At 34.4% G+C, this 23,949-nt stretch overlaps 1 protein-coding gene across 2 annotated transcripts in view; it reads right to left on the bottom strand.

Moving 5' to 3' along the window:
• Ncam2 (neural cell adhesion molecule 2) overlaps positions 1-23,949 on the bottom strand; it is a 412,339-nt gene that overhangs the window by 61,644 nt on the left and 326,746 nt on the right. For both annotated transcript variants that reach the window (XM_036203263.1, XM_036203264.1), the window contains exons 10-12: positions 19,898-20,085; positions 14,872-14,968; positions 8,128-8,301 (exon numbers count right to left, since the gene is read on the bottom strand). In XM_036203263.1, coding sequence (XP_036059156.1) covers positions 8,128-8,301; positions 14,872-14,968; positions 19,898-20,085 — 459 coding nt within the window. The remainder of the gene's footprint in view (positions 1-8,127; positions 8,302-14,871; positions 14,969-19,897; positions 20,086-23,949) is intronic.

Genomic DNA, 23,949 nt, shown 5'->3' with positions numbered 1-23,949 from the left:
CGGCTTGACTAACATTGATAAACTCTTGGATTCCAACCAAGCACTAAAATGTTGAGCACAATCATATGTACTTCATGGAGGTATTCACAGGCATTAGTTGCACCTATATATAAGATAGTAACTTCTCAGGTAGTCAAACCACATCTCAAACAGAGTAAAACAAAGTGTGTATATGGAATTTATACTTTGTGTTTGGATATACAAGACAAATACATATCAATGTGCACAAACATATTTAAGTAATTTAATATGATTAAACGATTGTGTGTTGTACTCTCACTGACTTAAACATTATATATAGGTATTTGATCATTGGTACATTAAAATTTTATCTTTATTCAATAATTTAATTTTTAAGTGATATTTATATATCACAAAATTGGGAGGTAGGAGGTGGGTGGGGGAAAAGTTGGAGTTTAAAATAGTAAAAATACATATAATGAGAATCTCAGACAATAAAATATTTTTAATTATGTTACTCTTAATTTATTTTTCATTTAATTTTAATTGAGTCCATTTAACCTCTCAGGTAGTAGCTATGCCAAAATAAAGCTTGCATGTTCTTCACAGGCACTGGGTATCAGAAATTCATGAAAGTGAAGGATGAATACATATTTTGTACTTTCGATGACAAATTCTATGCTTCTGTAAAATGTAGGGCAAAAATAATCAAATACAAGTGTGAAGGTTCAGCAGGTCTTTGCAAGCATTTTTAGTTGAATGGCAATAGTACATATAAAATTCTGTCTAATGACTCTAATGAAGGAATACAGTGCAATGTAAATATAATCCATAACTGAATAGGGAAAATACTTTACAATCCTTAAACTTTCACTGCATGTACTTACTGTAATAGAAAAATCATAAATAATCTTCATAAGTGTAATTAACAAGGAGTACATATACTGGTAATTATTTAAATTTTAACATACATGGATTTTAAGGGAGCATTTTTAGGGTGTGCTGACAAGCAATGCACTATCCAGGTAACTGAGATGGACCACTCACAAAGATTAGTCACTGGCATTAAAAATTTCCATCATACATTTAAACTATACTTCTGATGCTTCTGATGAATTTTAAACTGTCTATAGAGTCTATACTTGAATATTGAGAAGAGTGCTTCATTTCAGGTTCAGAGAGCTATGAACGTGTACAACTTCCTTCGGGTTAAATTTCTACAGTCTTAATACTACATTCATATATTCTCAGTAATATATATTTGCACTTATTACCCTTATTTCTTCAAAGTGTTCTTCTAATTACTAAAATCAAGTATGTAAAGGAAAAATCATGAATTTTACTACATAGATAGTTCAAGGTCAACAACTGTCTCACCTATCCAGAGGGCCTAGTCCAGTACCATGGGGACTCCTCAGCTATGGTCAATAGTTCATGCATTTCCACTAGTTTGTCCAGTCATCTCTGAATTTTTTCCCTTCATGGTCTTGATGGTCCTTGTTCATAGAGTCCCTCCTCTCTTTCATTGATTGGACGCCTGCAGCTCAGCCAGGCACCTGGCTGTGGATCCATGCATTTGCTTCCATCAATCATTGGATGAGGGCTCTATGGTGACAGTTAGGGTATTCAGCCATCTGATCACCAGAGTAGGCCAGCTCAGGCACCCTCTTGACTATTGCCAGTAGTCTATGGTGAAGTCATCCTTGTGGATTTCTGGGAACTTCCCTAGCACACTGTTTCTCCCTATTCCCATGATGTCTTCATTTATCATGGAATCTCTTTCTTTGCTCTCTCTCTCTCTGTCCCTGTTCCAGCTTGAACCTCCATTCCCCCATGTTCTAGATGCCCCTCAACTGAAGAATGGATAAAGAAAATGTGGTACACATACACACATTGGAGAGAAAAACATTGACATCATGAAATTTGAAGAAAAATGGATGGAACTAGAAAATATCATCTTGAGTGAGCTAACCCAGACTCAGAAGGACAAACATGGTATGTAGTCACTCATAAGTGGATTCTAGATGTAAAGCAAAGGATAACCAGACTGCAATCCACAGCTCCAGGGACACTAGCCAGCAGGGAAGACGCTATGAAGGATGCAGGGATCACCCAGTGAAGGAGAAATAGATGAGAGCTACATGATCTAAATCAAATTGCAGGTGAGGGAAATAATGGAGGGCAAGGGATGGGGAATGAGAAATTGTTCATGAAATGATTTCACATTTTTATTCCTATGTTAGCATGTGAATATGTTTAACAATATGCTTTAACTTCATTATATTAAAATACACACATGTACACACAAACTCTCTCTCTCTCACACACACACACATGCATGCACACGCAACCTGAATTACTCCTTTAAAAAAAAATGGATACAATGAAAACAGTACCAAATATTCTTGTTTTGAGTTTTACCAGGCAGAAAGTCCTCTGCAACATGCAAATTAGGACAAAATCACTTTCCCTGAAAATAGGGAATGATTGTGGGTTGCATTTCCTCCTCTTTCTGCAATTCACGAGTTTATTATACTTCCATTTAACACAGACAGAAGAACTTTATAGTCAATTTCTACTTTACCACATGAAATATATATGTTTTAAAAGGGTAGCTTTTTCCTTCAGGCACATTTCTGTTGAAAATTGTGTAATCACAGAAAATATTCCTGTAATGAATTTTTAAAGCACTAAAGCCTATTATGAGTAGTAAGTTCGTATAGGCTTAGAGATAACTCTAAACACTGATTATTTAAAATTGTTTATGTAAAAGTGAAATCATATCCTTTGAAAGAAGTAAATTCAGATAGGTATGAGAAACTATAAACAACTGGATTAAAAGCATCAGCTCAAGATATACATGTTGAACCATAACTTGTAACAATGTCACAATAACTTTTTGCTACTGAGAGGTGACAGGGCATATACAGATCTTCTTATGGAATAGCTAAATCTGTAAAAGGGCTCTCAGTGACCTCCCAAGAACAATTTAGGTCATTCCAGTCTATAACTAGGAACTGGTATATCACAATATTTTAAAAATAAATAAATAAATTAGTGATTATTAGCCCATTCCAGCTTGCCTTGACTATGATTCACCATTTAGAATATGTGTCCGTACTGTATCATAAAATTCACACTAAGACACTTTTCTACAACACATCAATGAGAATACAATATGAAAGTATGTATATTATACTCACCGACATGGTCTACTCTTAGTTGGAGGTTAAAAATGAGAGGGAAAGCAGAAAGAGAGAAGAGAAAAGAGAGAGAGAGTGGAAAAGAGAGAAAGGGAGAGAGGAGTAAAGACGGAGTTCCACTTAAGACCCTGGGTGAAGGAATGGCTGATACGTGTCAGCATACTGGGACATTCTATTTAATTCTTGTATGTGAGCATAAAAGTACATAACTGCTCATTAAGTTAAATAATGTCTATTTTTTCCTGAGGAAATACATAAGTAAGACAATAAGATATAAATGAAATAAAACAAATAGCTTAAAATTATAATTCAATATATCAAGTTATTTATAAAAGAAGATTAAAATAGTGAAGAAAAAATTGGTTTCTACCCAATCATTACAACTATAAAAATATTACAATATGGGGTTGGAGAGATGGCTCAACAGTTAAGATCACTAGATGCTCTTCCTAAGGTCCTGAGTTCAATTCCCAGCAACCACATGGTGGCTTATAACCATCTGTAATAAGATCTGATGCCCTCTTCTGGCTTGCAGGCATACATGCAGACAGAACACTGTTCATATAATAAATAAAGAAATAATATTTTAAAAATATAATAATATACACAACTCCAGGGAGACTACCTAGAAAATGGGACCCTAGTAAAGATACAGGGATCACCCAATGACAGAGAAATGGATGAGTTCTACATGAACAACCTGGACGACAGTGGGATAATGAAGGGCAAGGTTCGAAGGAAAGAGAGCTTAGGGGAGCAGCAGTTTCCAGCTGGATCAAGAACAGAAAGGGAGATCAAGTAATAACAGACCATGATAAATGAAGACCACATGAGAACAGGAATAGACAGAGTGCTGGAGAGGTCCCTAGAAATCCACAATGATACATCCTATGTAGACTGCTGGCAATGGTTGAGAGAAAGCCTGATCTGACCTAGTCTGGTGATCAGATGGCCAAACACCCTAATGGCCGTATTGGAACTCTCATCGTATAACTGATGGAAACAGATGCAGAGATCCTTGGCCAGGCCCCAGGTAGAGCTCCAGGTGTCCAACTGTTGAGAAAGAGGAGGGTCTGCAAGAGCATGAATTGTTGAATCCAAGATTGCAAAAAGCACAGGGACAAATAGCCAGGCGAATGGAAGCACATGAATTATGAACCAAAGGCTGTGGAGCCCCCAGCGGGATCAGGCCCTCTGGATAAGTGAGACAATTGAATAGCTTGAACTGTTTGGGAGGCACCCAGGCTGTGGGACCCAGACTTGTCCTTAGTGCATGAGCTGGCTGTTTGGAACCTGGGGCTTATAAAGGGACACTTTGCTCAGCCTGGAAGGAGAGGACTGGACCTGCCTGTACTGAATCCAGCAGGTTTAAATGAATCCCCAGGGGAGTCTTGGCCCTGGAGGAGATGGGAATGGAGTGGAGGGGATGGAGACAAGGTGGGGGAAGGGGCGGGAGGGGGAGGACAGGGGAACCCATGGCTGATGTGTAAAATTAAAACACAAGTATAATAAAAATTAATTAATTAATTAATTAATAAAAAGAAAAAAGAAAAAAATATTACAATATGACTCTCAATTTTCTAAGGCATTATGTGCCAGATTAAAAACAAATAAAAATAAATCTTATGCTAAAATTTATCTGCATTTTTTATTACTCTGTGTGTGAATGATGCATTTTTGATAAGTAGTGACCCATTAAATCAACACCACAATATCCTAAGCTATGCATCATCTCTACAGTTTCTTTCTTTCTGATGTTGCATATATTATAAGATCTAATTCCTCAGTAATTATTTAGTTGGCATTATTGTACTGTTAAGTACTGATCCATGTTATAAGTGGATCCTAAAATTGACATGTTTTGCCAATTTTTTATAGTATTATTATTTCATAATTAATTTCACATATCAGCCACGGATTCCCCCATCATCCCTCCTCCCACTCTCAGCCTTCCCCCTCCCATTGATCCCCCCCACTCAAACCTCCTCCTAGGCAAGGTCTCTCCTGGGGAGTCATTGCAGCCTGGCAGACTCAGACAAGGCAGGTCCAGTCCCCTCCTCCCTGCACTAAGGCTGTGCAAAGTGTCTCAGCATAGACCCCAGGCTCCAAAAAGTCAGCCCATGCACCAAGGACACGTCCTGGCTCCACTGACTGTAGGCTTCCCAAACAGTTGAAGCTAATCAACTGTCTCACTTATCCAGAGGGCCTGATCCAGCTGGGGGCTCCACAGCCTTTGGTTCATAATTCATGTGTTTCCATTAGTTTGGCTATTTGTCACTTTGCTTCTCCAATCTTGGTCTCAACAATTCACACTCTTACAGTCCCTCCTCTTTCTCAATAATTGGACTCCTGGAACTCCACCTGGGGCCTGGGCAAGGATCTCTGCATCCACTTCCATCAGTTATTGGATGAGAGTTCCAGCATGACCATTATTGTGTTTGGCCATCTGATCACCAGGTCAGATCAGGCTTTCTCTTGACCATTGCCAGTAGTCTACAGTGGAGGAATCATTGTGGATTTCTGGGGATCTCTCTAGCACTTTGCTTCTTCCTGTTCTCATGTGGTCTTCATTTATCATGGTCTGTTATTCCTTGTTCTCCCTTTCTGTTCTTAATCCAGCTGGGATCTCCTGCTTTCCTGAGCTCTCTTTCCCTCAAATCTTGCCCTTCATTACTCCCACTGTCATCCAGGGCATTTGCTCAGCTATGTTCACATCAGCATTGTTTGTAATAGCCAGAACCTGGAAACAACCTAGATGACGTTCAACTGAAGAATGGATAAAGAAAATATGGCACATATACACAATGGAATACTACTCAGCAGAGAAAAACAATGACATCATGAGGTTTGCAGGCAAATGGATGGATCTAGAAAAAATCATCCTGAGTGAGGTAACCCAGACTCAGAAGGACAAACATGGTATGTACTCATTCATAGTAGGATACTAGATGTAAAACAAAGATGACTAGACTGCTACATGACTCCAGGGAGGCTACCTAGTAAATGGGACCCTAGGAAAGACACAGGGATCACCCAATGATAAAGAAATGGATGAGATGTACATGAACAACCTGGATGACAGTGTTTCTATTTCTATTAAATGATTTCATAAGCCAGGTCTTATACATTGGAGACAGAGAGCTCAAAATAAGGAAAATTAAGGGAAGATGGTAATGTCTGTGGCTCCATTTATATTTAGTAATATTTATACCTAAATGCTAGTGCTCCTTATAATAAGCATAAACTAAAAAAAAATGATAGAATGGTAGGTATGGAGGACGACTTCAGCCCAGAGACCTCAGGTTGACTAGTTGAAGAGAATACTGTCTGCCCTTGCTCTGGGGTGCTATAGGTTCAGAAAGATGCATGACTCACCACATTCTTTCCTACAGAAAGTTGTATTTGAGTGAAATAAGGAAGAAGAAGTTAAAAAAGACTGTATAGGGTGGCCATCTTAGACAATATGTAAAAAAATGTCACTACCAGCTTGTCTAAGGCCAACCAATTGTCAAACTATCTACCCTCAGGACACACTTCATAAACTCTTAGATGTCTGCTTTCAGAAGATACCGAGAAGCTCTGGCTCCATCTCTGTAATAACTATTGGATAATAAATATTGAAATAAATATGTAAATACTTTGATGAACTGCTTTGTTATTTATGGAAGAGTCCCCATTTGCCAAGTGATAAAACGTGTTGTCGTTCAGGTTTGAACTATGACAGCAGCAAGAAACATTCCTGAAATTGGCATGAGCTCTCCTTCAAGCAAACCTTGAATATCCCTCCATAATGTAGAGGTGGGTACACATGTATAGAATTTGAAGCATGTCCCTTTTTTCCTGATTAAGTTAATACCTTACCAAAATTAAAGAAGCAATATTAACTCATCTATTTGTAACAGTATACAAAGTGTAAAGTAAAAAATCAATAGCTAACTCATTGATATTTTTTTGGTATTCTTGTTGTACAATATCATGTTGTTACTATTACAGAAATTGAGAATAGTCTGACAAGTGATAAACAAGCAATTTCATTTTCTCCCTGCACTGGGATCTGTTCCCTTTTGTCATCTCAGAATAGGTCTGTCATTATACTTGCACACCTCAAAAGTGTTAGGATAGAGTTGGAGATCTGACAAGGAAAGCAGACAGCAATGATATCCGTATTCATACTTTTATTAGAGATTATTCTAAACTGAATTCTTGTATACTTGTAATCTCTAATATTTCCTAATATAACTTGTAAAGTAATAAGAAATCAAGTCACCTTTTCCAGTCACAACAGAATTCTCCATTGCTAACATGCATGGTATATATTATTTAAACTTTTCAGAGATAGACAATTCAGTTACTTTAATGGTAAAAACTAAAAATTTCAATTTTTCAGTTGTGTATTTTCAAAACACAATTTAGAAACAAACTTAATAGACATATGAACTTATGTAGATGGTTTTAAATTATCTATGTCATTCAACTGTTTTGTAATATCTCAGTCATATCTATTTACAAACTTGTGAATAAATAAAAATAAGGACACATTTCCCAATATTCACCTTACATATACAGCATGTCAGCAATTGTCTTTTAATGAAAGGAAAAAATTAAATTTTCTCCTATAATATGATTTATTAATTCAATTTAGCTATTCTATTCTTATTAAAGTAGATGGTTTAAATAACACAATATAGTACAATGGAAAGTACCTAGTGTGACATATAAAAAACTGTGTTTGATGCTCAAAACTTTAAATGAAGAGCCTCACATTTCTGAAAAAAAATAAAAATGAAAAATTTCAATTCTATGTTAAACTTATTCTGAAATAAAATAAGGAATTGGCTATGATTTTCCAAACCAACTGAAAGGAAAGAAAAAGAAAAAAAAGGAAGAACAGTATGGAGTGAATCATAGAGATCCATTACATATCAGAGTTGATGACAACTCAGCATATATTGAAAGAACTCACTTTGAACTCCATGGGAGCGTACTATTTTCCAGGTTTCTGACGTCACTTCTTTGACATCCACTTGATAATGATGAATAGGCACACCCCCATGGGAGTCGGGTTTGTTGAATGAGATCTTGGCTGTGGTCTGGGACAGCTCTATAATCTTCACTCCATGGGGACTAGAGGGCACATCTACAAAGGAAACAACCTGGGCAATGAGCATGACTATTACAAAGACTCATTGTGTTACAAGAATTAGACATAAAGTGATGATGTGAGACATATTCATATGGGACTAGTATGGGTTCCTGGTTACTCAGGGAAAGGTGTTAACATGAAGTTATACAACATAAAGCTTGCCACAGTCACTGATTGATTGAAGAAATGGAAGAGAACTGGTGAGTGGTCTTTAGCTGTGAAGGAGCTCTTGATGAGTATATTTTTGAATAGCACTTTTTATTTTCTTCAAGATTGCATTTTCTCTCTGAAGTCTCCCATGGTTCCTGATGAGTTTTAAGACTTTATTTCTGTGAAGCATTTTTATTGGTACATTGATTGAGATTATATTGAATCTATATATAAATTCAGATAGATTGAGTCTTTGAATAATGAGATTCTTTGGCCTCAAGAAAAAAGGATACACATTTGTTTATTCATTCTAGTCAATTATATTTTATGATTTTTGTTTGTGTGGAGAGATTTCATCTCCTTGGTTCATTATTTACTACATGTTGTCTTAAGCCATTCAGGGATTGTTTCCTTGATTTTTTTTTCAGGAATTTTGATAGTTCTGGTTCATAGAAATATTATTTACTAATGCATATATTGATTTTATGTTCCTTTACATTTTAGACCATTTGTATAGTTTGTATGGGAAGAGTTAGGGTTTATATATAAGACTATATAAACAAAGACAAGTTGAAAGTGAATTATTACTTCTACATAATTCCTTCAGTCAGGATTACTAATACTATGTTGAGTAAAATGGTTAAAATATTCATTCTTGTATTTTCCTGCTGTGGAGGAAAGTCCTTCAAACCCCCTTCCCTCCAATATGACGTTACATCTGTGTTTGTCATAGATGGTCAATTTGGCCTTTCTTATGCTAAGGTACCCCAGAGCTGGACGTCTTTATTATCTGACATCAGTTTGTAATGCGAAAGAATAATGGCTGAAGCAACATGGTCCTACATTTTCTGAGGCAGCACACTATTTTATTTCCTGACATGATGTTGGCATATGTTCTTCTTAAATTCTGCCACTGTCTTAGCTTCTGCGGACTGGATAGCTAAGAACAATGGAAGTAGAAGTGAGTCAGGTTTTCCTCTTTCAGATTCCAACAACACATGGAATGCCATCAGGACACCAGAAGAAACTGATGTTTATAAACTCTTTGCTTAATCTAATTTTCGACCCTTTCTTTTCAGCACTTAATCTTGTTTCCTGTTTTAACTTTCTCTATTTATCATATGGATTGAATAGTCCAAGTCTTCTTTGCCAAGATTCACATTGGCATTTCAGATGAAAAGTAGGTGCTCACAGCTTTGTTTGCCAGAGTGTTGAATCTTTTTCTCATGTTTTAGGAGGTTCACATGGACAAAAGCATCTACAGAACGAAGAAAAGTTTCCATATTCCCATTAATAGCTTCAGAACTGAACCCTGGGTCTGATTGGAACTGTTTTGGTAGCTCAAAGCTAGGTGATGACTATTGAATTTGCTTTCATTTAATTTTTTACACAAGTGTTTATGATTAGTTTGTTCTGCTTATGATAACAAATGCAATTCCCTTATCTGTCTGACTAAAATCCTAAGTGAGTTGTGACAAAAAAGAAGTGAAACATGAAAACATACAATAACAGTCAGAGGTGTCAACTGTGTCATTTAAGAGCTATGCAGAGATGGGCTTCATCTGATTCTTTTGAACAACTTTTTATTTCTAATGAGATTACAGAGATTTATTTTTCTTTTGACTAATGATCCAATATGGATACTCTCAATATTTTAATGTCAGTGTTAAAATATTAACATGTGGGATCTTTTAAAATATGGGCAGTGCTCTGGTGTATGGGATTATGACTTACAAAAGGAGCTGACATCAGTTTGTAATGCGAAAGAGTTAATGAACAAATAAAATCATATTTTCTCTTTACTCCATGTGAGGATTTATTGAGGGAAATGTTTGCAAGGCAGGAGCCTTCACCAGATACTTTCAGCTCTAAAGTACTTTTTTTAAAAATAGAAAAAATATGTTAATGAGGTGTCCATTAAACTCCTCCCCTCAAAATTCAGGGACTTATGCAGAAGAGGAGGCAGAAAAATTATAAGAGCCAGAAGTGATGGATGACTGCAAGGAAACAGTGTCTTCTAGACACCACAAAGCTGATGTGTATATGAACTCACAGAGAGATGTTCAGCATGCATGATGCTTACACAGGTACAAGCCACAAGGGTTCCTGCACTGAAAGCTGGAAGTGGAACATATGCTCTATTCCTTAAAACGATCTGAAATTGATACACACTGGCAAAGAAACTCATTTCATTCAATGGAGTTATAATAGGTATATTAACCATACTTTATGGTCAGCTCCATGAAAAAAGGGTAGTTGGTCAACTTAAAATGATGAACTTGATGGAATTTTGTAGTGGTTATGTCTAATCTTGTTTGGATTGGTTATTTTTTAACATTATTGGTCTTTTGACTGGATATTAGGTTTCCTTTTTTTTTTTGTTTCTGTGTATGGATGTGTGTTTCTTGGTTTTTGTTTGGTCTTTCTTAAGAAAATGAGAGAGCAAAAGAACATAAAGTTGGGTATATGGGGAGGTAGGTAGAATCAAGGATGAATTAGGGTGAGAAAACATGATCACAAATCCTGTAAAAGTTATTTTTTCAAGAAAAAATAGATTAGAAAAATGTGAACATTAGTGTAAGTGACAAAATATATAAGTACTTGTCAATTGCTTTAAATTTCAATATTCTCCTGGTTTTCAGAAGCTTAAAAATTCAAATGATGATTATATTGATATATTAATAGGATTTGGTTATTTATATTCATGATATATCCTTAGAAGTGATTATACAAACTTCATAATCATTTCTGATTTTATTTGTTCATTAACTCAATGACTCAAATTAGGTAGTTTATTGAGTCTATCTCTGATCTTCAACATTTTTCATTGAATTGTTAATTCACTATCAAGATTTCAATATATCTTGGTATTCTCTGAAGTTATATGTACATATATGCCCTTTTATATTGCCATCTTTAACTATGTCTCATTAGCAAATAAGGCATAACATTCTGAACATTTTGTACACTGAGAAAGAAATTCAGATAGCTGTCAGTCTGTCTGTCTGTATCTATCTATCTATCTATCTATCTATCTATCTATCTATCTATCTATCTATCTAAATCTATCACCTTTCTATCTATCCATCTATCCATCCATTCATATATTTTATAGACTAGAATGCCTGGAGCAACTTGAAAATAACAATTGCTTACACCTCATGCTGAGCTTCAATCAGTTTCTTATGACTGTTGAAAAACAACAGGGTCATTCTGCATTATGAATAAACATGTCCAATCTTCGGTCTTCTACTTGTAAGCCTTAGATAGAATATGAACTTATTCAAAGGAAATCTGTGACTTGATCATTCATTATTTCACTAGTAACACTGCCAAACACTGGGCTGCTCATCAAATGTATTTCTTCTGTCCTCCACTAAATGCCTCATTTCTAAGTAATTCTCACCCTCTCATAGCACAGTATTTTTGTTGTCAGTGTCACCTTGACCTGTGTAGTCTTTCCATTGTCACTGGCCCCAGTTCTTCTTTCCTATTCAGCCCCAGTTCAAAAGCTGACATCTATATGAAGCTCTTCTCAGGAACTCAAATCAGAAATCAATTTTACATCGCCAAGATTTTTTATTTAAAGTTCTATTGTAACCCATATGTATTGAACTGGGTGCCTTTCTTATTCAACTTTTCATTCTGAGATCCAGAAGAGCATACTGCACCTAGAGGAAACTCTCCATGCATTTGTTGAGTAGGTAGTTAATTAGCAGTTAGGAATTGGTTTAAAAAATTGACAATATCATTGTTAGCATAAGCTGTGCTTTTCTTACAGTATGATCATGAAAAAAAATCAAAGGACATTATGATTAGTTACTGAAAATCTGTTTACTCGATGAATTCTCTAAATAAATATCAATGTGTACATCTTTACATGGTATTTCACTGAGAGAAACCTAGGTTTGTAATCAGATAATGGAACTGTGTCTTTCAAATGAACTAACTTTACCCCGTTTTATGGTACAATGCCATCTGATCACATAGACCACTGAACTGATGATTATTCTCTATCTACAAAATTCTGCTCAATTGACATAGCTTAACCTCTAATCAGCTCTCTATTCTCCAAAGTGACTTCTAGAGTTTTATCTGTGACATAGATGAAAATATAGGTGGAAACTTTATGCTATTTATGAATTAAATCAATCTTGGGAAAAAAACTAAAATATTGAATTTGATCGGGTCCCTGTAGGTTAAAAAGATGAGTCAAATATGACAACTTGAACTTTAAAAGTGGTAAGTATGGGCCCTGAATGAAGGTTAAGAAAATCAATTGTGCAGTGGCAGTATCAGATATTTCACTTAATGGCAATAGGAACAAGAATGCCAAGTAAGATTCTAAAAAGAAAAAAAATGAAAAATGTTAGAATTGAATGTCTAAAATAGTCAAGATCCTTTTCTATGCACCAGACATATACCAATTATATTAAATCTGTGTCTTGCAGCTAAAAATGAATTACGCCACTAATGTCCACTGAAAGGAAAATTTATCTGTATGATCTATGGTAGACTGTAATCACAACTATCTCCTACCTTTGAGCACTTGCTACCTTCTTGGTGCTTTGAAATCACAAACTCACATTGTCTTATGTCAGTCCACTCAGGTAGACATGAGAATGTCTTCTGTGGCATGGAGAAAGGAAACCTTCAGCTCCAAGTGGAGGTTCACATTGTTAGCTGCTGGATGTTATTTGATCACACTTTCTTAATACTACTACCTCACATTGTCCAAGAGAACCCAAAAGAAAGAACTGGTAATTTTTAAAGAAATATAATACTTATTGTCCTGCAACATTACACACAATAAATTAATAAAATTATTATTGCAACATATAATAATGTATTTTTCCATAACATGTAGAAAATATAAAAATGATTATTAAAAGCCTTGTTTTATTATGTTCACAGGCAAAGCAAATAGAAATGATGTTTGCAGGTGAGACCTACTCTGGGAAATCCTGTGAACCAGTTTACATGTGCTCATGCTCATAGTTAAACCACAGTGTGGACAGATATATAAATTGTATTTATGTGCACACAAATATGTCTAAAGATATAATGTTTCACAGTACCAAATATCCATTCTGTCTTGATAAATATATGAAATTAATCTATGAATTTAACTAAATTATAATGAGAATTATGATTATAACTACAAAATCCAATAAGGCTGAAAATACTTGTCATAATATATTTGATCAAGTTGTTCTACATCAGAGAAAATAGCAAAATGGAGCATAAAGCATAAACTGTCCAATTAATAAATGTATATGTTTAATATCAATGTGTCTTATCTCCATAATAATATAGAATCAAAATGTTAATTAATGTTGCATCATCGTGTGTAGGACAGTGTTTTGGTATTTTAAAGATATTTGAGTGTTTTTTTCTAAATAGTCACATTTCTGAATAAAATGTTTGCCCTCAATTCAGAAAACACTATTCCTCAATGAATGATTATATGCAAAATGTCATTTACTACTAATTTATGAGCCACAAATAGTTGTTGATTTTGTCAACAATATTAATGTAAGATGATGATAATTATTTTATCTCATACAATTATTATGTGCATTTGATAATTTGCCTTAGCTTCTTTTAAAGCTTCTTTGTTTTTAAAACTAAATTAATTTTATAAGACCTTAGTGAACAAACTATGTAAGAGCATTGCTTCATGTAAGCCTTTAGAGTATGTTGACTGAATAAGAGCTTTGGCTTCTGCTCACTACACTAGAGACATGTTCTTAAGTATCATGCTTGTTAGATTTGATTCTCCTTGAGCTTGTGGGGAGAAATATCACAAAGATTACTCTTTGCCCTTGTGATTGCCTCTCATAGCACCAAGTACAGTTTCCTCATGACTGGTAATGTTGATATTGATCAGGTGCTTCATGAAGCATTTACTGTGATGACAAATTAAAGATAATTTAAGATCACATCTATTGCATTGTTTTCTCACTGAATTTTCACACGTCTGCTGTAAAAGCAACTCATTCTTCTTGGATGAATTTATAGCAGATTTTAAATAAAACTGATGTATTTATGAATGCTTCTATTTATGTATATTATTAAAGGTTGTTTTACATTATTTCAAATATAATTTTATTTAAAATACATGTTGCATACTATTAAAAAAATCGCATATAACATCAGAAGAAATTAAATTTTAAAATGAGCTTTAAATATTAAATAGAGTGTAAATATTCACTATTCGTTATGTCAAATGTTTTTATTCTATTTTGCAATCCTTGATAAATTACTTTAAATAATGTTTTGTATTCTCACTTAAAAACTATAAACAATATTTTTTATTTATGTAAAATTAGTTGATAAAATTTTATTAACTTAAAATTCCATTTGAGTATAAAATTATGTTATGAATATCAGATATTACTGTCCTATACTCACCTGCTAACTCAAGAATATACTCCTGAAATCTTGTGCCTATACGGTTAGTAGCAGTGCAGTTATATCTTCCAAAGTCATTGTCCGATGTAGGGGCAATCTAAAATAATCATAATAATAAAAATGAAAATGCTAAATCATCAAGGAGATTTTAAAAGGCTGAAGCATGTGTGCTACTAGTACATTTGTTCAGTTCCTTTATATGACTTCTCATAGAACTCTTTACCTGATCCAATAAGCATTATTAAATAATAAAAACATGTCTTTTATTTTCATGTGTTTTTCACTTCTTTTGTTTTTGAGATTTTAATATCATTGCATCAATTTCCAATTCCCTTTCACCTCTCCAAACCCACCTGTACACCCTCCATGAACTCTTTCAAATTACAGCCTCTTTTTCCGTTGTTGTTACAAGCACATTTGTCTTTTTTTTTTTTTTTTTTTTAGCTGAGGATCAAACCCAGGACCTTGTGTTTGCTAGGCAAGCGCTCTACCACTGAGCTAAATCCCCAACCCACATACAGGCACATTTGTGAAAACATATATACATATTCTTAAATGCATAAATGCCACCTGCAAACATTTTAAAGACAAAAATCCACAAACCTAGACATTCGAAGTTGAACTGTTTCATGCTTTACCTATTAATTCATTAACTGTATCTATGTCTTCATTTTGTTACACCTATTCAATGGCAAAATTATTTTCTGATAAACAAAGTATAGGAAAATTATTAAGGAAGTATATGATGTCATTAAATAAAATTCAAAGGAACTGCAAAGTTTAATACAACATGTTTCTACTAAAAGTAGGTCCTATAGGAAGAGGCTTGCTGAGCACTTGGACCATCAGTGGTGTAGGTAATGGCTTTTCCTCCCAAAACTTGGGTTACCATTGGAAGGCCCACAGTTTCAGCTCATGGCAGCTGAAGGAGCCTTGAGCCCCTTTGGCTAAGAGGTAAAGCTCTCTAATCTGCTTAGGGAAGGCTGCAGACTGCAAAGTGCAGCGGTAGCTGAAAGCTGAGGTTTCAGAGAGACTTGCTTAAACTAAAATGTTTTGGTTGTGGAACTTCTACTTGGAAATGTTTGCTTAAGACTCATTACAATTCTGACAGTTATATACAGACTTAAGGGCAGCTGACAAGCCAGGCCCTGTCTAGGAGCACTCAAAGGACCTTTTAGGAATGGTACCAAAACTCTTTTGAGTTTTTTAACTTAAAAAATAAAATGGACAATAATGATTTCATTACAATGGGACAGTTTGAATTTGCTTATGCATATAGATTATATCAACACAGATGACTTATGAACTACTTATAAAACTGTTTATATAATGATAAAACTATTTAAATAGAGAAATTTGTTTTTTTTAAGAAAAGAGAGAGTGTTAATATTCCTCAGTATATTTAATTTTAAAATTATTTTTTTGTTACTTGAATTAATTAATGTTACGTTTTTATAGTTCTAAATTGTAAGTTGAGAGTAGGCTTGTAGAAATGATTATGTTAACCTATTGATATTGATGCACTATGGATTGGTGAATTTTTAAGAAAGTGTTTCAATTTAAGATGTATACATTAGAAGTTTATCCTATGTTTTGCTAGCAAGAAATATTTAGATTTTGCTCTAAGATATAAGACTGAGAAAATTGTAACTATGCATAACAATCTTTATATTTAAATTATGTTAACCTGTTTGCATTTAAGTTTGATGCAGTTGCATCAAGAATTTTTTTCTTTTAAAATATAAATAAGAGGGACCTTTTGGAGCCCACTAGGTTTCCTAGTGGCTGTACCCAGCAGGACTGCATTGAGGTTGATTGGACCACGGGCCTGGGTACCAGGTGACTGTAACTATCAAGAGGGAGATCTTTTCTCCACTCCTTGGCATTGTTATAAATAGACCTTTGGAATAAAGTTCTGGGCCAGTGGATAGGATTCAGGCCCACCCCAATCTATCCTGTGTTTTCTTTCTGTTCTCCTTCAGTACTTCGAAGTCTCTTATCCCTCAATCCTCAAGAGTTCCTGGGGTAAGTAAGTGTGGGGCAGGTCCTCCACTAATTTCCCATTTTGTTTGTTGTTTTGTTTCCGGATGGTTTCATTCTCTATCCCATGCATATCTGAAATTCACCAGTAGCTGAGGCTGTCCTAATTCTACCCCTGAAGTGTTGAGAACATGAATAACATACATAACATGCCTCTCATGTATTTTAATATTTAGTTCAAGACCTCGATGTTTTCATTTTTTCTTCATGACAGCTATTTGGCAAGAAAACGGTGCCTTGTAAAAATGCCATAAACAAGACTTTAAAGTCTGTAGTAATTATCTTGGTTCCATTTCCTTTTTGTTAAGGTGAAAAAGACAGGACTTCAGTTTTTCACAATAAAATCAGAAATTAAATTATCCTTCAGGGATTTATTGGTGAAAAGTGGAGTCAACTCTATAATTCTACTGTGCCGAAATTCTTAAATGTCCATCCTTCAAAGATATTTGATGATGGTAATAAGTATAATTTTCAATTCCAGCAACTATGGAAAGAGAGACTATGCTAACAACACGGATTGTCCATTAATTTCTACCCTGTCCTGAAAGAGAGAAGAAATGAGTTAGTGGTAATGGGAGACTATTAACTAAGAGAACAATTTTGAGGTCTATTGAAGATGATTATTCTGAACAAGTAAAGTATAAAACAGCTATGTCATTCATTTTCAAGTCAGCTGTCCAGCTAAGAAAAGTTCATAGGCTTAACAGCTTAATGCACAGATTTAACTCTTGTATGTTCCCTGAAATGAGTCAGAAAATGATTATCCTTACCCATGGCTTTTAATAAATGAGGCTGGTTTAAATAAATTACAAATATATGTGAGAAATCTTTTCTTAGTTCACAGTCATATGTGAAAGATTTTAGTACTTTCGACAAGAAAGCTGGTGTTTATAGAAGAAGCAGGAGAGCCACAGCAAGTACTATGACTGCAGTACAGATGTTTTTCTCTTTCATATTAATACTCTATAAAAAGATACTCACTTTGGAGCCATTTTCAAAGAGTTCAATTTATGAACTCAAAAAATGGTTTGATGCTGAATTGAGAACTTAACAGGAAATAAGACATTGAATTCACAGATCCCCCGATTTCAGGAACAAAATAGCCCAGAAACAGGCTTTACAAGTGTCACAAGTAATTCCATTATGATTAACAAATCCAGAAATCACTTAACATATCACAGATTGAAAGAAATGGAAATATAGAAGAAACAAGGAAAATCACACAGGAAAGAAAATAAGGAAAGAAGCAAGCAAGGAAGAATTAATGAAGCCTGTGTTCTGACCTCTCATCCAACAATAGTACAAAAAAAAATTTTTATTGTGATGTTGGTTTTGATTGACAACATTTCTGGATGTCAGATGTTAGCATAACCTGTCACTGTCCCTGTGAAGGTGTTTCTTGAGAGGGTTGGAAAGACCTAACTGAACATGGACAGCCCCATCTTACTGGCTGGGGAACAGAATGAAATAAAATTGGAAAAAGAAAAAAAAATTCCAGTACCAACAATCTATTGCTTTCTGCTTCTCATCAAACATAAAGGGAATTCTCCACGAGATTGCTGGCTTTCTGTAATTTTTGTTGTTGTTGAAATCTAACTTTAATCCATGGTTGTCCAATAAGATAAAGAAGGTTAGTTCAAATTTTTTTAAATTTTTTTTAATCTGTTGAGATTTGCTTTGTGACCAAGCATGTGGTCAATATTAGAGAAGGTTCCAGGGGTGCTGAGAAGAAGGTATATTCTTTTGCATTACAGTGGAATATTCTATAGGTATCTATTAAGTCCATTTGAGTCATAATGTCTGTTAGTTCCCTTATCTGTCTGTTAAGTTTTTGTCTGACAGACCTGTCCATTGGTGAGTGTGGGGTGTTAAAGTCTCCCATTACTAGTGTATGGGGTTTGATGTGCGATTTCAGCTTTAGTAGTATTTCTTTTAAGATTGTGCATGTCCTTGTATTTAGGGCATAAATATTCAGAATTGAGACTTCATCTTGTTGGATTTTCCCTGTGATAAATATGCAATGTCCTTCCCAATCTCTTTTGAATGATTTTAGTTTGAAGTCTATTTTATTAGATATTACAACAGCCTGCTTCTTAAATCCATCTGATTGGAAAGTCTTTTCCCAGTCTTTTATTCTGAGGTAATGTCCATCTCACATGGTCCTGCCTTTGTAATGCTCTGCCCAAGTGTATGGGATCAACCCACGACTAACTGAACATTTTGGAACTCCGAACCCAAATAAATCTCTGTCAAGTTGTTCTTTCTAAAATTTAATGATAGTGTTGGAAAAATACTAAATTAAATAAGACCAATATTTAAAAAAAACTGCTGCACAAAATACAAGATGAAATAATCCAAGGTATATGATCAAATTTCCAGTACAGATTTTAATATTTGTAATATATGCATAATAATTGACATCTCCTCCCAAGTGCTTTATTTAGGAACCTATTCTAGAATTACACATTATTAACCAACTGATAGGTTTATATGACAATCAAAGAATAATAGTTATGAACAAAGAATCTGGAATCATCAATATGGAAGTTAAATTATTGACTTTAAAAAAAAAGCAGGTAGCAAGGAAAGGTAACAAGCAAATCACAAAGTGCACCTGTATGTCTTGAAAATCGACCTTATCAAAGTGATTTATGAGTTGCATTACATAATCAGAGCTGTTTAACAAATTTTCAACTTTTGTTACACACTACAAATAATAAAATAATATGGAAAAAACTTATTATTTTACCTCCCCATGTTTTCTTACCAACATAATTATATCACTTTCAAAAGTAAATTCAAGAAAAATATTTCAACATATAAACACAGATAATAATAGGATATTATATCAATAACAAAATTAATTTTTAAATAAGTAAGAAATGTATATAAATATTTCAATGTTTTACAGAAATTTAAATTAAATATATTCTGACATAATCAATAACTGGTAAAATATGCTTATTATGTGTTCCCAAAAGCTTACCTCTAGTATCATCTTTCTTCCTACACTGTATGTCTTTAAATGAGTGGTATTTTTAGCTGGTAAGACTAGCTTCTCTCTTCTCCAATGGATTGATGCAGGTGGGTTTGATTTCACATCACAACTAATATTGATTGGATTTCCTTCCCAGGAGTAATACATTGTCTGATTTGAAACAAACTTTGGAGCGTCTGTAAAACAATAATATATAAGTAGGCACTGTAATATAATCATCTCATTAGTGCACATATTAGTAATTTTTTTCTCGCCTAGATAAAACATTCATAATAGGAGACAGAGGGATGAGACAGTGGACAAAGGCAATGGCTGACCTTCCTGAGGACCTGAATATGATTCCCAGAACCCACAAGGTGGCTCACACCCTCCTGTCATTTCAGGTCAGGAAATCCACCTTGGCCTCAGCAGGCAATGCACATATGTGATACACAGACATACATTATGGTAAAACATTCATACACACAAATTAATAAAATATTTTTAAAGAATTCATATTCTTTCTAATTTTGTACCTCTTATATGATACCAAGGCTCATGAAAAAATATGACATTTAATGTTTATAAAAATATGACATTTAAATGTTTATAAAGACTTAATAGTTCAAATAAGAAAAAAGGTGGATTATTGAAATAATAAAAAATGTAGAACTAAATTTAATCTTAATATCTTGACAAAAATTAGTATTAAGTAATATACATTCAGCCAGTATTTATGGAAGTTTCAATATATGGGATTTTGAATGGGAATTTAGAATGTTATTTTCAAAAATCAATGATTTATTTATTGGTATTTAATTTTATTCTAGTTATAGTTTTTCAACAAATATTGCGTAGCAAGTGAAGTCTTAGTTACAGGAAAAGGTCCACCCAGTTCTACATTGACTCTTAAGACACTACTATAGTACTAGTTAATGCAAATAGATTGACTGATATAAAATGCTTTAATATTTATAAATGAGACTATGTAATATTACTTTCTGTGCCTGGCTTATTACAGTTAATATTACATAAATTATGTATTATATATATGCTGAAATGAGAGAAATTATCTGATTATGTATTTTCTAGACCTTATTTGTAAGTTAATTGAACAGACTGGTTGAATCTATCTCCTGGACCTGTGAATTTTGTTGTTATAAAGTGGGACAGAACTTGGGAGAAGTCTATTTTACATACTAGTTTCACTTTCTTTAGTATACATACAATAGTGAATTGCTGTATCATATCTTTCTCCAGTATTAATATGTGTATATGTGTAACCTCCTTATTGTTGTCCATGTTATTCCCTATTCTTCACATCTTTCATATCAAACTGAAAATTATGTGAAAATTTGATATCTACACACACTGAGGTGAGAGGATTACTTTTTGAGGATTAGATTTACACTTTCCCAAGGTTTAGTTATGGTGAGCAGGTGTCTTCTTAAAAAATATTGATTTAAGTCCACTGCTTATTTCAAAATCAAGTAATGTTAATATTTTCTGTTCTTTATGAATTATATATATTTTTCTCCAGATTTGTAGTTTGATCTTCACCCTGTTGTTTCTTTCGCTGTGTGGAACATTTTGATTACTTGTGATTTTATTTGTTTATCTTCCCCTTTATTTTCTGCATTGCATTTAGGATCTCATCTAAGACAATCAGTTCCCATTTCATAGTCCCAAAGCATTCTCTGTTTCTCATAATTTATCAGCTTTATTTCTTACATTTATGTCTTTAATCATTTTAAAACTAAGTGTTAAATTTGTGCTTTGACAGTTTCACACAAGTGTATAATTCATCCTGTATACGTTCATTTTCACATCTCCTGGCTACCCCATTCTACTCTCTTTTCCAGGACAGTTATCCTTCTAACATTCATGACTGTTTATTTTGTTTTGAGACCCATGGAGTTTTATGAGGATTATTTGTGATATAAAAAGTGCAAAGCAATTCTGTTGGAACCTAATGAGCTCAGTAGTGGATACAAACCTGAAGGCAATTATTCTCTCTCACTCAGAACCTATCAACAGCCAATAGTCTAGAGGAAAGATGTAGGGCTCATTGAGGACCTCATCCATTCATGACTGATTGTTGACTATTAGCTTTGTGCAGACCAACAACAGGTATTCAGTACTATTGTGTGCATGACTGCAGAAATCTTTTCAAGTATAGATATTTTCATTTTTGTGGCAAAAGGGACATAGCAATTTCACATAATTGTTCTGCAAGTGTATATATTGCTTTCCAATACAATTTACTGTAAACATTGTCACTTTTCCAGTAAATGAATATTTTTAGCATCTTTATTAGAATGAATTAGCTGATGTTTAGTTTGATGTTTAGGGTCTCTATTCTAATACACACAAGCATATGTGTGTTACAATTAGGCTTTAGTAATAGAGTACTGTAATATATGATGCACTGATAAGAATTAAGAATATCAACAAAAAAACTGACATGTACTGGGGAGGAAAATTGAAAGAGGAACTCAAAATTAGTGTGAGTGTGACTATAAACTGGTTCAGCCAATCTTGATAACAGTGTGGAAAACTCCCCCAAAGCTACAAACAAATCTACCATAAGACACAGATGCCTCACTCCTAGGCATATTACCAATGAAATCAACACATTACACAATAGATCCTGAGTCATGGTCCTTGAATCTATTCACGATTTCTAGGGAATAAAAACAACTTAAGTGTCCTTCAGCTGGCAAATGAGTAATAGGAATGGGAAACACAAATGCTATAGCTCCACACCTTTAGGTGAGTCTAGAACCTGGAAAAAACACAGAACTTAGGAAAGGGATGAAAGGTAGAGTGTGGTTGAGGAACCAATGGAGAAGGAAACATCAGAGCATAAGTGATTTAAGAGGGAAATGGGAAGACAGGTGTGGAGGATTAATGGGGGAGGGGAAAAAAGGTCAATACAGCTAGACAAGGAGAGAGGAGGACATGAGACACTAATGCCATCTGAAAAAAGACATAATAAATCATATTTTATTTTTATTAAATCATATATAGTACAAATATATGTATTGTGTGTGTGTGCTTGATGGCATTAGCATGTGCATACACAGTTTAAATGAAATATCCCACTTTAATTGATAGTGCTCACTGCCAACAGCCACAGACCAACTAATATTTTCTATTAGGCATAAGAAACCCACATTCAGGGTGTTTGATCACAGAGTACAATACATTATCACAACAATAAGCTATTGCTCTAGTCCTTTGCTGCCTTCCAGGTATCTCTTATGTTGAAGATGCCCTCTTTTTCAGATACAGGACTTGGAAGCTCTGAATTGGAATCTTCCTTTCTGGGCACTAAGTTTTATAGCCAAACTAGGTACTATGCAAGCCTACAAGGGAAAGAAAGCCAATGGCAGTCCTATCTTGTTGTAATGCCAATGAACCACAACAATGACCATCCATCATGGCGTGGTAACCCTAGGTGCAGCAATGATGCTCATATCTTTGTGGTAACCAATAGCTGTCTAAATGGACCTAAGGCCTGCTCAAATGGAAGGAAATCATGTCTGGTATTGGAAACCTAGCCAACCACCCAAGGGTAACATGGTCATAGCTTTGGAGGAGAATCTCTTATCACTCCTTTACTAAACCAGTGTAATTTATAACTGTATACTAAAACTTCATCCTTATACCCACAGGTAAATGTTGTAGAGTAGAATATTTGTTTAAGTAAAGGTGTGTTACTTTTGTTTGAGTTGCAGAATATTTAACTATGTAAAGATGTGTTACATGTATGTATGCTGCCAGCCAGGCAGCCGTCAGCCAGCCAGACATGGCAAAAGCGGGAAACTAGTACGTACTGGAGAAAGAGAAGGTCAAAAGGCCCAGGACAAAACATAGGTGAAGAGAAACAGATGAATATAAGTTATAAGAGCTAGTAGGATAAGCCTAAACTAAGGCAAAGCATTCATAACTAATGATAAGTCCCCATGTCTTAATTTTGGGGCCAGGAGTTTAAGAAAGCCTGCTACACAATGTAGCACTCTACAGTTTGCAAGAGATGGAGACCATTAGAGAAAACT

This window comes from Onychomys torridus, chromosome 12 (genome assembly GCF_903995425.1).
Source record: "Onychomys torridus chromosome 12, mOncTor1.1, whole genome shotgun sequence".
NCBI lineage: Eukaryota > Metazoa > Chordata > Mammalia > Rodentia > Cricetidae > Onychomys > Onychomys torridus.
The sequence above is the reverse complement of the archived record's forward strand: the minus strand, read 5'-3'. Positions and strand labels throughout refer to the sequence as shown.